This window comes from Setaria viridis, chromosome 2 (genome assembly GCF_005286985.2).
Source record: "Setaria viridis chromosome 2, Setaria_viridis_v4.0, whole genome shotgun sequence".
NCBI classification, from domain to species: domain Eukaryota; kingdom Viridiplantae; phylum Streptophyta; class Magnoliopsida; order Poales; family Poaceae; genus Setaria; species Setaria viridis.
The window spans coordinates 33838115-33852785 of NC_048264.2; the positions used below are offsets into that span (position 1 = coordinate 33838115).

The 14671-nt window shown below is 50.5% G+C and overlaps 2 protein-coding genes across 4 annotated transcripts; both read left to right on the forward strand.

Moving 5' to 3' along the window:
• The first annotated feature begins 7355 nt into the window (after nt 1–7355).
• LOC117842385 (pentatricopeptide repeat-containing protein At3g24000, mitochondrial) lies at nt 7356–10450 on the forward strand. Its single transcript, XM_034722805.2, has 2 exons — nt 7356–9725; nt 9893–10450. The coding sequence occupies exon 1, from the start codon at nt 7604–7606 to the stop codon at nt 9488–9490; it is 1887 nt and encodes a 628-aa protein (XP_034578696.1). The 5' UTR covers nt 7356–7603; the 3' UTR covers nt 9491–9725; nt 9893–10450.
• A 422-nt stretch (nt 10451–10872) lies between these two features.
• LOC117845314 (uncharacterized) lies at nt 10873–13108 on the forward strand. 3 transcript variants are annotated; one of them, XM_034726312.2, is made up of 2 exons: nt 10873–11664; nt 12351–13108. In XM_034726312.2, the coding sequence occupies exons 1-2, from the start codon at nt 11518–11520 to the stop codon at nt 12795–12797; spliced, it is 594 nt and encodes a 197-aa protein (XP_034582203.1). In that variant the 5' UTR covers nt 10873–11517; the 3' UTR covers nt 12798–13108. The 3 variants fall into 3 exon arrangements, with proteins under 3 accessions (XP_034582203.1, XP_072147567.1, XP_034582204.1); XM_072291466.1 differs by lacking the exon at nt 10873–11664 and adding an exon at nt 11683–12279; XM_034726313.2 differs by lacking the exon at nt 10873–11664 and adding an exon at nt 11685–12130.
• The last annotated feature ends 1563 nt before the right edge of the window (nt 13109–14671 follow it).

Consider the following 14671-nt stretch of genomic DNA (forward strand, 5'->3'; position numbering starts at 1 on the left):
ATCAGGATTCGAGTCCTTGACTCAGCACTGGTGTTTGTATTTTTCTGAATTTATTTCAGGATTTAATTGGTCCTATTCTTTCAGTGGTAGGCAACGTACCCGTCGATAGTGAGGCGCCGGTGGTGACTTCGTCAATCTCAAGGATTTGCCAGCTCAGTCTTTTGGAGGTACTCATAGGGGTAGGAGCGAGTGTGTGTGCGTGTTTGTGAGCATCTGCGTGTGATTCGAGAGAAAAATGCAAGGATGGGTGCTAGTTAGTAGTTACTACCTTGTGGAATGATCACTTGGTCAGCCGAGAATAGGGTACGGTGGCTGACATACGGGGCACTGCGCACGCCGAAGGATGCCCAAACAAAACCGTCCTCTCGTTTGCTTAACCTTGGGCTCTGTCTGAACTACTGGTCGTTCTATTTTTTTAAAAAAACAAAATATCCGTTCAAGAATCCCCGCGAAACGCACTCGTTCCGAACAAGCATTTGGTCCCAAAAATCAGGCTGGAAGAAACGGTACAGACGGATTTCGCAGCAAGTAAGAGCCCACCGAATTGTCCCATGCTCCCATCCGTCTCGCGAGCCAAATGCAAGCAACTGGCATAGCGGCAGCGGCGCGGCTACCAGCACTGATCGGTCTCCCACGTTCGCCTGGCAGCCGGCGCCGGGCCAGACCGGCCGCCCGTGCGCTCGCGCGCCAGCCGCAGCCGGCCAGCCACGACGGACGCGTCGTACCGCGCGCGCGCCGCGGGGTCCGACAGCGTCTCGTACGCCCGCCGGAGCTCCAGGAACGCCTCCCCGTTCCCCCCGCCGCCCGCGTCCGGGTGCGCGCGCTTCGCCATCGCACGGTACGCCGCCCTGACCTCGGCCGCCGGCGCCGCCTCGCCCACCCGCAGCACCTCGTAGGGGCTCCGAGCGGCGGCAGCACGCGCGGAGACCGCCGCCGCCACGTACGCCGTGGTGGTCGTTCTTGCGCCGGCACCACCGTGCCGTCGTGGCCCTCCGACGGTTAGGCAGGTCGCGAGCCGCAGATACAGCGCCATCGCTGCCGCCCTGTGGTCTTGGTTTACCTCGTCGCGCGTGTCGTCGTTCTTGGGTTCCAGCTAGCTACGTTTTCCGGCGACGGGAGCAATGCGCGTCGGGCTCCATATGCAGGCGAAGAGAAGACGACAGCGTTCCGTGGGTGGCGATGGCGGCGCTGACCCCTGCTTCACCCGCGGATGTACAAAAACAACTCGCGCAGCCGGTGCCTTTTGGCTCTGTCAGCGTGAAACTGTCGGCCTCGCTTTCGCGTTGGCGTATGCGTGCCCTTTGCCTTCGCGAACGGGCCGCGGTTTCGTTATTTTTCTCGGTCGTCTGGTTTCTCTACGACTAGGCCTGTGCGTCATCATCTTCAAGGCTTACGAAATGAACATGTCATTTGGTGACTTGCATTTGCAATTTTGCACACGAAAGAAAAATGGTTCAGTCTTCAGTGTATTGTAGGGGTGAATTTTTTGCGAATAAATCTTTACGCACCGCGCAAAAGCCTGAGTGAAAGCATTTTTTTCATCTCCGGCCACTTTCCTGTTCATTATTCAAAAACTAATTTCGGGTATTTTTTATAAAAAAAATGTTTAATAGCAAGCATATTAGGTCCAATAATAAACAACATAACAAAACAAAAGCAAACATGGTCATGGAGGTAAAAAAAACTCCCTCCCAAATTCATTGCGTTGCGTTGCATTCGCCAAGAAGGGGGGGGGGCCTCTCCTATATGGCTCGTGGAAGCCAGTTAAGTCTCATAAATTTAAAGCCGATTAGACCTAGTTAGAAGTTCAAATCAACATTTCACATTCAACAATTCAACAAACCAGATTCAACATTTTTAAAAGTTAGACCAACATCCAAAAAATACTAGATTCAACATTTTTTAAAATAAAGATTAATATTTTTTAAGAAAATATAACATTCAGCATTTCACTGTCTATTTCAACATTTGCACAAACATAGTTCAACATTATTCAAATAAAGATCCATATTCTAATTTTTATTATCTTACGTACTGTAGAGCGCCGGCGAGAGGACGATGGCGCGCCGGCAGCCAGGGGGCGGTCAAGGGACGGCGGCCCACACGACCGGCGACACGAAGTGTGCGGGGTTAGGTACACGGGGCTGGCAGCGGCCAACGCGCCAGGGGCGGTAGCCCCTGCAGCCTGCCGTGCACGTGGTCCCTCCTGCAGGGCCGGCAGGGAGTCGTGGGCGACGGGGCGCGCAGGTGCTAGGTCAGCGATGGCCGACGAGCTCAGGGGTGGCGACGGTGGGGCAGGGGGCGCCGGGGTGCTCTGGAGGAAGAAAAACTTTCCGTAAGACATATAGGTTTCCGCTCGGTAACTGCAAGATATCTTCCCTCTTCTATGATATAGGTCCTTTCCTCCCATGGGCCGGTCCTTGACGAGAACATTTGGACCACATGCTCACGTACGAGTAAGGTAACTGCAATTCATCAACATTTTATAGTAGGTACAAAATGGATGAGACACAAACCGATAATGTACGATCATTCAGAGTACAGCACTCCCTGTAGCCCCCTCCGCATGGAACGAGGCACCACCGCACCAGTGTTTACCTTCATATCCGGAGGCCGCCGTGTCGCATGAATCGCCATCATCCGGAAAGTTGGAACTTGAACCGCGCGCGCCCGCCGCCGCCGTCTCGGCATTGCGAGGCGTCGGCCCACGAGAAAAAGGTGAAATTGGCTGGCCTTGCGGCTCGGCCCACACGTGGGACACACACTCACTCCGGCGTGTGCGCGGCGCCGCCCGCGACCTCACTCCTCACTCACTCTTCACCCGCAACCTCACTCCTCACGGAAGAAACGGCATCGCCTCTCGCAAAACCCTAATCCCCACACCTACGCGGGCCGCGTCTCACCCGCGCTCGGCCCCGCATTCGCAATGGCGGCGGCAGCGGCGGCGGGAGAGCTGCCCCTCGCCGACATCCTGATCCGCCTCCCCACCCTCGCCGATTTCGGCCGCGCCTGTGCTTCCTGCCCCGCGTTCCGCCGCGTCATCACCGGCCACTCCTTCCTTCGCCGCCTGCATGCGCTCCACCCCCCGTCGATCCTCGGCACCCGCACGTTCTTCGGGTTCCACCCCGCCGAGGCGCCCAACCCCTCAGCCCCCGCCGGGCGCGCCCTCGCCGAAGCCGCCGACTTCGACTTCTCGTTCCTCCCCAAACCGGGATTCTGGATGGTGCGGGACGAGCGCGGCGGTCTCTTCGTTGTCGACCGCGACGACGGGACACCTTCACCACTTCGCGGTCTGCGACCCCCTGTTCCGCCGCTACGTGATTCTTCCCCCTGTCCCTGGGGATTTGGCAGCCACCGTCCAGCAGCCGCATTCCGTGAATGGTGAGCGCAGATGCGACGTCTTCCTCGCTCCCTCTGACGAGGAGGAGGAGGAGGCAGCGCGGGGGCGCCGGAGTCATTCACCGTGATCTGGATGGCTCTCTGCCCAACTAAGCTGGTTGCGTTCGTCTTCTCTTCTACCAGCAGGCAGTGGCGAGCAGTAGCACCTGCCAGCTGGAGCGATCTGAACCCTTTTATGCCGTCTGTGACTAAGCGCAAGTCCCTGCGTTACCGCAATTACGCATATGGCTGTTTCTACTGGTCCCTATCACAGTTCCCCTATCACCCGAATCTGATTGTGCTCGACATGGACAAAATGAAGTTCTTCCCTGCCAAGAATCCGCCTACCCACAACCTTGAGCGATTTGCCATTGTTGAGTTAGGGGAAGGTAGACGTGGGATGTTCATGTTGGCCAGTAATAACATTGAAGGCTGCGTACTCCGACTCTTCAGTGCAAGCAGGGAAACTCATGGTGGCTGTGCCAGCGAGTGGCTGCTAGAGAAAGAAATACCCCTTTCTCCCTCATATAAGTATGACATGCTAGGTGCTGCTGATGGGAAATTACTGATGGTACTAACACACAATGCAAGTTCTGCACCAGAGGTTCATTGTTGTTTACTAGATTTCGAGACTTTGGATCGTCAGGCGATCCAAGGGGTGATTCACCATGATTTCAGTCCCCTGGTTCCCCTCCCACTTCCAGCCCTGCACATTGGTTACCCACCATCACTGTCATTGCCAGTATGAAATGGTAAGCTGGCTCATCATCTTTGCTTGTGCTCTGCTGTTTACATGCATTGGTACCTTTCAATTCATATCATGAAGGGCTTATTTTGGGTGTGTAAATGGTTCCGCGCTCCTACTTATTGTACTAGATGCCATGTTGTAGTGTCATTTGCATCTCCATCTTGTCCTTAATATTTAGCAGTTTACGTTTTCTGTCACTTGATTGTTTATTAGTCGTAAAGGTAATTCTTGATTAGATAGTTTCTTGGTCATTTGTTGGCTTGTTGCTTGGTGGTGTTTTATAACTTGTGAATCTTCATTTTTCTTTCTTTCTTGCTCTAGTGTATACCCTTTTGTTTTTGCTTGAAATCTTGTCTAATGTTGTTCTTTCCACAACGGAGCGTCCCAATATTCATTACCAAGGCAACCGGATTACAAAGCTTGCTCAGATTTAAGATCTATAAAGCACAAGAAGATAAAAAAAAGAAGTGAAAGTTACAAAACAATCGGAGAGGGCATTTTTTTTGTACAAGTGTCAAACCTGTTCAAGGACTACCACCCGAACTATCTATCTACAAGCTAAATAATTTGAGATTGACCACCAACAGTGGCTGACCAGCAACAAGCCTCAAAAGAAGACCTGGAATGCAAAAAAAAAAAAAGTATGCTGAAAAAAACAAAGACTACTCCATGTCCATCATTGGTCATTGGTTAGCAGAAGCTTTTCTGATTGTTTATCATGTAGTCGCTCCAGAAGTAGCATCATGAACAGCTTGATTTAAGACTATCCATTTTCAGTGAGCTCACTTGTTCAACATTGTTGTGATCTAGTGCTTGTGGTTTTCTACTATATTTCAGGAATTTGCCATGTTTTTCCATCTTACCTTACAGTAAGTACTAAGTACATGCCCTTTCCATCTGATTTGAAAGTTTGACATTTACTCCCTCCAGTCACAGATATGTCTTTTTTGGGATGTCAGAAATCAACCATTTACAAATTAATTTTTATGCGTTGAGTTTGGAAATTTGAAAATAATACAAAGTAGTGTCGTAATAGTACTTTTGCTATGTGTTACAAGTTTACTATAACAATATATAGTAATTATAGTTGTGTCTTGGAGATCATGTCAGTGTCCAAACATCAAGGCTGATGCGATTGATGTGTTAACATTACATATCTCGCACGATTCATGCACAAGCCTATCATACCTTTGCTGGGAAACTTTTTTGAAGTAAGGAATAATGATTGCTTGTCAATTATCATGCATTCACAAATCTTTCAGAGCTTTGGAATTGTTGATGGCCTCATGTATAACCACAGTTTGGTGTACATGCTTCAATATACAGACAGCTACAGTATAGTTTGCTCTATAGGTGCTGGTGCTGATGTTTGCTATACCGTATGACTGGAATTACAGTATAGCTCCTCAAATTGTTTCACATGGCATAAATAACAGTCCCAGCAGCTTCCTGCTGGATGTAATATGATAAAGGATTAGGTCTAATGTTTATAGTTTAGACACCACCGCAAGTATTGTAAAGTTAGTTTGGATTTGTCTGTGATGCAAGCATAATAAAACATAGCATGGTTACTTTATTTATTTAAATGCAACAAGTATTAACAAGATAATTCATATATGTAAAGTACATTATTCTATTTCTGCTTTACTGCGGTTGAGCTTTTGATTCCTAGGTCCTGCTTTATGTGGACCCAAGCAACAGTTGTTGTAGGTTGGAAGGGCTTACTGGCAACTTTCATGGTTTTCTTTCGATAATATGCAAAGGCTTTGCTTGCTTTTTCACTAAAGAAAAGGATACAGTTAAGTAAATTGAGGGTACACAATACCTGCACCAGGATAAACAACATCAAGATGCATGCCATGACAATACTACTCGTTATGAAGTTTTATTATCTTTCTGCTGGTGTTGATTTCAATGTGCATTTTGAACTGGGTTCCTGCTTGCCTAGTTACTGGTCATCATCTAGCCTTAACATATATCAAGTGAATATGTTGGTTATGATGTCGGTCCAATGTATAAGCTGACTGAAGTAGTCTGATCAAGATCTAAGATGTAGCGTAACATTGACTTGTTAAAACTATGGCATGATCTTAGGATGCAATCAACTAGCTCTATAAGCATTTTTTACAATAAGAATTTGAAGAAGATTGTAAATAGCACTGTGAAACTAAATTTTCACATTGCATTTATTAAACGACAGTTCCTCACTCTTCATCTAATTGCAGGGCTAATTGTCATCTTTTGCCTTTGGAGTCACGCAGCTGGGATTCAAGGTAGCAAGGTGGACCTTGTACTTGACTAGTCGACTTTGTCTTTGCTCCTTGCCGGTTACCCTTCGGCCTAACTGACTGTAGTTGTCAAGCAAGACGTTGGGCTTCTGTAGTCGGCTTAATGTAGTAGTAATAGCTAGTAGTCTACTGTGTGGTAAGGTGTTGTCAATTGTCATAGACATGTTAAACTCTGGTGTGTAATCTGGGCGGTTGATTCAGTTGATCTGGAGCCGAACTGATCCCACTTCCCACCCATTGAACTTCACGAGTGGTAGGCATGTAGAAGTATTTTGTTTGTCTGTCGCCAAGCTTCCCCTACGTTGAACATGAATGCTAGTGATGTGGACAACTACATGTCAAGAGCTTGCCTAGCGCTCAACAGTATAACACCAAATTCTGGATTTTTTTTTAAAAAAAAACTACCAAGGGAGATGCAATCTTAGTTCAGAGAGACCAGAAAACCGTAGCTTCTCCCACATTTTTTACGTATACTATATAACATTCTCCTGCTATGCTGAGTTGCGGAATGTCGGCCTTTTAATTAATGTGAAATTTCCCACGATCTTAGGGCGATGCTCGTTATTTTTGTGGCTGCAATGTTGTGTCAAAATGAATTGTATGTTTTTTTTTTGAAACGAAAATGAATTGTATGGTGAAGTAATCTGGAGTTCCCAGCAGCACCGTTCACCACAAATCGGTGGGTGTGCTGCAAGAGGAACAATGGAGCTGGTGCCTTCGTTTGTTCTATGTCGTGGACGTTGGTTGGTAGAAACTACTAGAAACAAAGTGAAGAGCTTTTTGTGTTTATACACATCGTCACATCGAGCTCGACGAGCCCAATAATCTGGCAGAAAATAGGCATCTCATTGTTAGGACACACTATGGTATCCATATGTGATATGACCCCATCGCATAGCTTTCGACTTCCGTTTATTCTTGTCAGAGTGACTGGGGGTGTCTCCCCACGGCCCAAGGGTGCTGGTGCAGGCACACGGCGATGGGCCGTGGCAGAATTCATCCCTCTTGCGCTCTGCTGATTTTTTTGGAAAGCCGAAGAAGTAAACCATCATCTGAAAGCTGCGGTACCACGTAATAAGGCCTGTACCACGTAAGCCCAACCAGCCCCATCGGTCCACGAAGATCGAGCCAGTTCCATCTCAGCCTCCCCGCCCAAACAACCGCGCCTCCGCCGCCACCTCCATGAATCATGAGAAAGCACCACACGCTTCTCTTCCGCAACCTTCTCCCCCGCCGAACCAGCAAATCCTACACCTCCGCCACCCACCTCGCCACTCCCGCCGCCGCCATCCCGGCACCATCGGGCCTCAGCGCCCTCGACCTCCTGGACGCGGGCGAGCTCGCCCCGACCCCGCGCCTGTACCACTCCCTCATCACCGCGTGCGCACAGTCCAAGAACCTCGCCGATGCTCGTGCCATCCACGCGCACCTGTCCCGCTCCCGCTACGCGGTCGACGCCTTCCTCCTCAACTCCCTCATCCACCTGTACTGCAAGTGCGGCGCCGTCTCGGACGCGCGCGGCGTGTTCGACGGAATGCCGAGCCGGGACACGGTGTCCTGGACCTCGCTTGCTGCCGGGTACGCGCAGAACGACATGCCGGCGGAGGCCATTTGTCTGCTCCCCGACATGCTCAAGGCGCGGTCCAAGCCCAACGGGTTCACGTTCGCCAGCCTCCTCAAGGCGGCCGGTGCTTGCGGGGATCGTGGGGTTGGAGAACAGATACACGCGCTTGCTCTGAAGTACAACTGGGATGAGGATGTCTATGTGGGGAGCGCACTTCTGGACATGTATGCGCGGTGTGAGCAGATGGACATGGCAGTTGCAGTGTTTGACCGGCTGGACTCGAAGAACGCGGTGTCTTGGAACGCACTGATTTCTGGGTTTGCGAGGAAGGGTGAAGGAGAGACCACATTGATGACGTTTGCAGGGATGCAGAGGAACGGGTTTGAGGCGACACATTTTACGTACTCGAGCGTGTTCTCTGCCCTTGCTGGTATAGGTGCACTTGAGCAGGGGAAGTGGGTGCATGCACATATGATTAAGTCTGGAGAAAAGCTTACTGCATTTGTGGGAAACACAATGCTTAACATGTATGCAAAGTCTGGGAGCATGATTGATGCAAGAAAGGTGTTTGACCGTGTGGATCAGAAGGATCTAGTTACTTGGAACACGATGCTCACTGCGTATGCACAGTACGGACTTGGAAAGCAAGCAGTTGCCCATTTTGAGGAGATGAGGAAATGTGGCATTCAACTTAATCAGGTAACATTCCTTTCAATCTTGACTGCTTGCAGCCATGGAGGCCTGGTGAAGGAAGGGAAACACTACTTTGACATGATGAAGGACTACAATGTGGAGCCTGAGATCGATCATTATGTTAGTTTTGTTGATCTTCTTGGTCGAGCTGGTTTACTGAATGAAGCTTTGGTCTATGTCTTCAAAATGCCCATGAAACCAACAGCTGCTGTGTGGGGAGCCTTGCTTGGGGCTTGCAGAATGCATAAGAATGCTAAAATTGGGCAATTTGCTGCTGATCATGTCTTTGAACTTGACCCAGATGATACTGGTTCACCTGTGCTGTTGTATAACATATATGCTTCCACTGGGAAGTGGGATGATGCAGCTAGAGTGAGAAAGATGATGAAGGCAACTGGTGTAAAGAAGGAGCCCGCATGCAGTTGGGTTGAGATTGAGAATTCAGTTCACATGTTTGTGGCAGATGACGATACCCATCCGAATGCAGCAGAGATATATAGGATGTGGGAGGAGATAAACATGAGGATTAGAAAAGCAGGATATGCCCCCAATCCAGATCATGTGCTTCTGCACATAAACGAACAAGAGAGGGAGACAAAGTTGCAGTACCATAGCGAGAAGATTGCACTTGCATTTGCACTGATCAACATGCCTGCAGGGGCAATGATTCGGATCATGAAGAACATAAGGATATGTGGGGATTGCCACTCTGCTTTCAAGTATGTCTCCAAAGTTTTCGAGAGGGAGATTATTGTGAGGGACACTAATAGGTTCCACCATTTCAGCAATGGTTCTTGTTCTTGTGGAGATTACTGGTGATTATGATGCTCTTGAATGTGTGTTCAGAGAGACACAGGCTATGCATTCATCCATTTGGGTCGTTGGTTATGGTTTCATGCATTGTGTGGGAAGTGAATCCGGCAGACATGAATTCAGCTGACTGGCATATGGGTTCCTGGAAGGAACATGGAAATTCATCCAGCATTCAGGCGGTGCAGCCTCTGAACTGTGACTCTCTGATTGGAAACGCACTCGGGGATAGCCTTTTTTTCAGGTAAATTACCTAGACTTCATTTTGCTGCATTGTTATAAATCAGGAAGCTTGCAAAATGGTGTGTGTTTGCAACAGAGACATGATTATAATTTCATAATCCCTTACCGGTGGTTGGTTTTGCTACTTTTGCATTGCGCCAACTGACAATGTCACTATTTGCGTTTCAGATTATGTGGAGAATTATTTATGGGGCCTGCGGCCTATTTGGGTAAAACCTGCCAAACTGGGTTCTCATTGGACAGCTCTTCTGAAGTCAGTTGCAGGTTGGGCAGATGGTAGGATAGCGTATCAGGAAATCAGCACTTTCTCGTCAGGCGTATAACGCTTCAATCGGACACAGCCCTTCAGAAACTAGCAAGGTCATGGTATCATTACTGGGGAAGGTTGTATTGTATGAACTCCTCCAGGCCTCCAGAGATGCAAAAGAAGATGATCCTGTGATGATGGTAGCAGAGAATTTTGTGACTTCTGAGGATCGAACTTGAGGATTAGATAAAGATACCTCCCTGGTTTCCTGTGTTGTAGGAGTTGGGCGTTGCCCACCTGCACTACTTCATGATCTTTGCATGTAGGCTATGTAGCTGCTTCATGATGTGCGATTGTGCACTCTGAAGTTTTAATTCGAGACAAGCTTCATATATGCTCCCGCATTTTGTAGGTGAAGTTAACAGAAAAGCCGCTTACATTACATCCAGATATACACGACACTCTCCTTGAGAGCTTTACTACCTTTCTTCAGACCTCGACTTTCCATTCAGACAAAGCTGCAAGAGGTCCTAATTTTCACGTTCGACGTTCATGAGTCATGACCACGGAACTTCTTTCGCTAAGCGCAGGTACCTCCTCGGATCCCACGCTGAATCCCCCCGCACACTTCCGGCTGGTACCTCAGATCGGCATTCTTTCTCTACGCGCAGGTGCGCAGGGGGTGGCGTACACTCTGAAGTTGCGTCCCACGACCTAAGTGGCGCCAGTTACAAGCAATGTCCTTGTGCATGAGGTGCTCTTGAAGCATACCTCGGTAGGTACGGCTGTCCCAAATGTCCCAATATAGGTTGTTTTAACTTTTTTGATACATGCATATTATTATTATGCATCAATGTATAACAAATTTTATGAATTAAAAAAATCTAAAACAACCTATAATTTGGGATGGAGGGAGTACATCCGGGTACAAATCCTAAAATCACGCTGGATTCCATCTCAACGGATCGCTCGAATGAGTTTTTTTTAAATAACGAATGAATGTGATTGGACTGGAGTGCCGGACCGGTTGTGATAAGGATCAGATAAGAGGTCCACGTGCACGCACACACGCAATATGCATGCAAGCAAGGAGATGAGGAGAGCCTGCCTGACAGCACCGCTGGGCGTTGCGCTGGCTGCCTGCCTCTCCCTTGCCGTGGAGGCCAGAAAGGAAGCTGAGGGAGGAGGGCGACGCAAGAGGCAAAGACCGGCCGTGCTTATGCAAACGCGTGATGCGTGCCGGCCTCAGCCGCGTCGCCGTATCTCCCCTGTCGCGCTGGGCTACCTGTTGCCACACTGGGCCACTTGCCAGGCCACTCGATCGCGTCCTGTTGCCAATAATCCTGGGCGCGCGGAAATAATGACCCCCGCTTCCCGGCGGCCGGCGCGCGCGCCCGGGTCGCGGCGGCACCCCGCCCGGTACCTGCGTGCACGCACGCCTCGCTGTCGCCGGTCGCTCCCTTCCTTCTTCGGCGAGGCACGGGCGCACGCGCGATTCCGGCCTCTGTTGTGCTGACCCCCGCCCGAACCCCCGGGGAAGAAAGAGATGGTGCTCCACCAAGGCAAGCGGCGCGGAAAGCACGACCCCACGCGTGCAAACTGGCGAGCAATCACCGCGCCGCGCCGTAGTCTGTTCGCGGTTGCCGCTACTACAAATGTGAGTGGCTCGAGCCTCGCGCGCCGGACTAACGTGGTAATGGATCATGACCCTCGTACCTCCTTTACAATTCAACTCAGCTCTATATATATTTAGCTCAAAATCATATAATATTTTAGTCCGACTCTAAGCCGGATGCGTGGTGGTGGTACGAGAATGCGTATGTATGAATCGATGCATGCAGTGCTCGTGCGCTAGTGAGTGAGTGAGTGAGAGAGACATGGTCTCCAGGTCAGTTGGCTCCGTCCCTTGTGCCGTTCGGTTAATATAGGCCGGCCAGCCGCGCCGCGAGCCTTGCCTTGCTGTGGCGTGGCGTGGCGTGCGTGCAAAACGCTCCATCGCCCGTCCGCGCCTGCCTTCTTAGCTAGACCCCACACGCCGAGACCAGACCGGCACCCCCTTTTCCTCCTCGTACCCACAACACAACGCCACCTCTCTCTCTCCAAGCTCTCCGGTTCCTTCTCGTCAAGGGTTCTTGTTCTTTTTATCAATTGCACATCAGGTACGTAGCGTCCATTCATCATGGGTTCGTGTTCTTGCATCGATTGCAGTAGTCGTTGGTGGCTGCTGCATGCAGCATGCACGCCCCTTCCATACCCTTCCATACAAGATCGAGAAAAACTCTGGCTGATCTTGAAATTGAGCTGGGAGGTGGAAGCCGATCGTGTCTGTGATCCGCACGCACGAATGCTCTCTGAATCCTGAATTGTTTTCTAATGCAGCGCGGTGTGTGCATGGATCGGCGGCCGGAGCGCAAGGCGAAGCGCGCGCGGGAGGAGGATGCCGATGCCGCGCCGGACTTCCCGTTCGAGGAGGCGGCGGCCGCGGCGTTGGGGGCGGACGACGACGCCGGGGAGGCGTCGCGGCGGCCCCCCGGGGTGTTCCGGTTCCCGTGGCAGAAGTGCCGCGGTGGGCTTGGCGTGTCCCCCGGCGCCGGCGCCGGCGGCGCGGGGTGGGAGCTGCGGGACGTCTTCTTCCGCTCCCTCGTCGACGGAGGCGCCGCGGCCATCGGCGTGCCGGGGGACCGCCTGGTGTCACCGCCGCGCAGCAAGCGCGCGCTCCTCGACGGCGTCGACGCGTGGCTCGCCGCGGCCGCGGACGGCGAGGTGGACCCGGTCTGGCGGTCCGCGCTCATGTCCCGCCGCGGGCCGGCCTCGTCGGCCGCGTGAGGGTGGACGGGGGGAGGACGGGCGCGGGCCCTCCCCCCGCGCACGCGCGCCGGGGGTGTGAGCCCCGCGTGCATCGAGTGCGCCGCGGCGCCCCCATCATCAGCCGCGTGACGCTGACGTGGCGCGAGGCAACGCTGTGGGAGTGTGGGACCGCTGGTGGTGATGATTAGGATTTTTCAAGTACAGGAACGTGTTCAAAACCATATATGGCCATGGGGTGATTCTTCTCTTGCCAATGTCGCTTCTGTTTCTTGTACAGTTCTCATTCAACAAACTTCCTTTTTTTTAAAAAAAAAGCATTTCGATTTTCATTAATCCGGACTTCAATTCGTTTCTTTAGAATAGGCTCACAGAACACTTGTCCCACTGCTATCTAGCAAACCCCACCGAAAACGCTTTCCCGTGCCTTCACTCTATCCTCAAAACCTTAAAAGATGATGAGCTCATTTCTGAATCTAAAGGATGAATCTCCAAGCAAACCAAGTTGTTTTCCCAGGTTAATCATTCAATAAAAGTAGATGGTTTGCACCAGATACGTTCCTATATTTAAAGGATAAAGTTGTCTGTGTGGAACAGGAATGTTACTTACATATTTTCTACATATTTTCTAGGAACCTGCTCAAGTTCACTCTGCAATCTGCGTCAAAAAGCTGACTCTGAATCTCTAAGTACACTTTTAAAAGTCATTTGTCAAATGTCCAGGCTTGTGCCATGAGTCATGCCATTTCCTCCTAATGCCATGACATAGATATCTCTCAAAAGAATGCATTTTAATTTGTTTCATCATTGAGCAAGAAGGTAAGCCAACTAAAACATCTTAGTTTGGAACACGAACATCCACATACATAATTTTTGTTCAAAGAGTAATTATGTTCAGATACAAAATAGGATGATGGCTAAAAACCATGCAGGAGAACCTTTCCTCCGAGTCTCCAGTCAAACGGAATGAAGTTTGTTTGCATCTTTTTCCAAAACGCTAATATTTGCTGCTCCATCCGTTCAAATTACAGGTCGTTTTGGATTCTCTAGGTGTTTGTATGCATCTAAACATACAGGTGCATAGCAAAAACAATACACCTAGAAAAATCAAAACGATCTACAATTATACGAAGGGAGTACTTGAGAATTAAGATAGCATTAGCCGAGAGTACAGCTCTCTCAAAGACAGCCTGAAAAGCACGAGTGCCATACTTGCTCGGGACGGCAAGTGGATTGCGTGTGGCGTCATGCAAATATCCCTAGGCCGTGGCTTGCATCCTGCTCAGAGCTCACCCAACAACACAGACACAGGGTACACCACCACGCCACACGCACGCGTACTATCGGCAACCGGAACGAGCGAGGACCATGCGCTCGCGGCTCGGGCTCGACGACCTCGCTCATGCCGCGCTCGTGTTCCAGCAGCAGAAGCGCGCGAGGAGGGAGGGCCAACCAGAACCGGCCAACCACACGCCTACCAGATCGCTGCGAAACCGCAACGCGACGCGGACGGTAGCTGAAGAAGAGGTCGCTGCTGAGTCCGGCACTACGCAAATGCGGCAGGAGAATGAATTCAAATTTCACAGCATTTCTACTTTCAAAAGGCTCAGCGATATCACTGGCCACCAGGTCCTCCACGCCTTTCGGCGTACCATCCCAGTATAGGTCGGCACCCCGAGGGCACTTACAAGCCACCAGAGCCATAGCAGGGTAATGACTTTCATCTGCAATCCTTCCTCCACACTCAGGATTTGCTTGATCACTTCCTGTGCCGACTGTTTTCCTGCTAGAATGCGGCGTTGTTCCTCCAGCCACAGAGCTCTCCACAAGTGTCTCACGAATTTGCAGTGGAGCAACAAGGTGGGCTCCATCTTCTGTGTGCCTACCACACATTA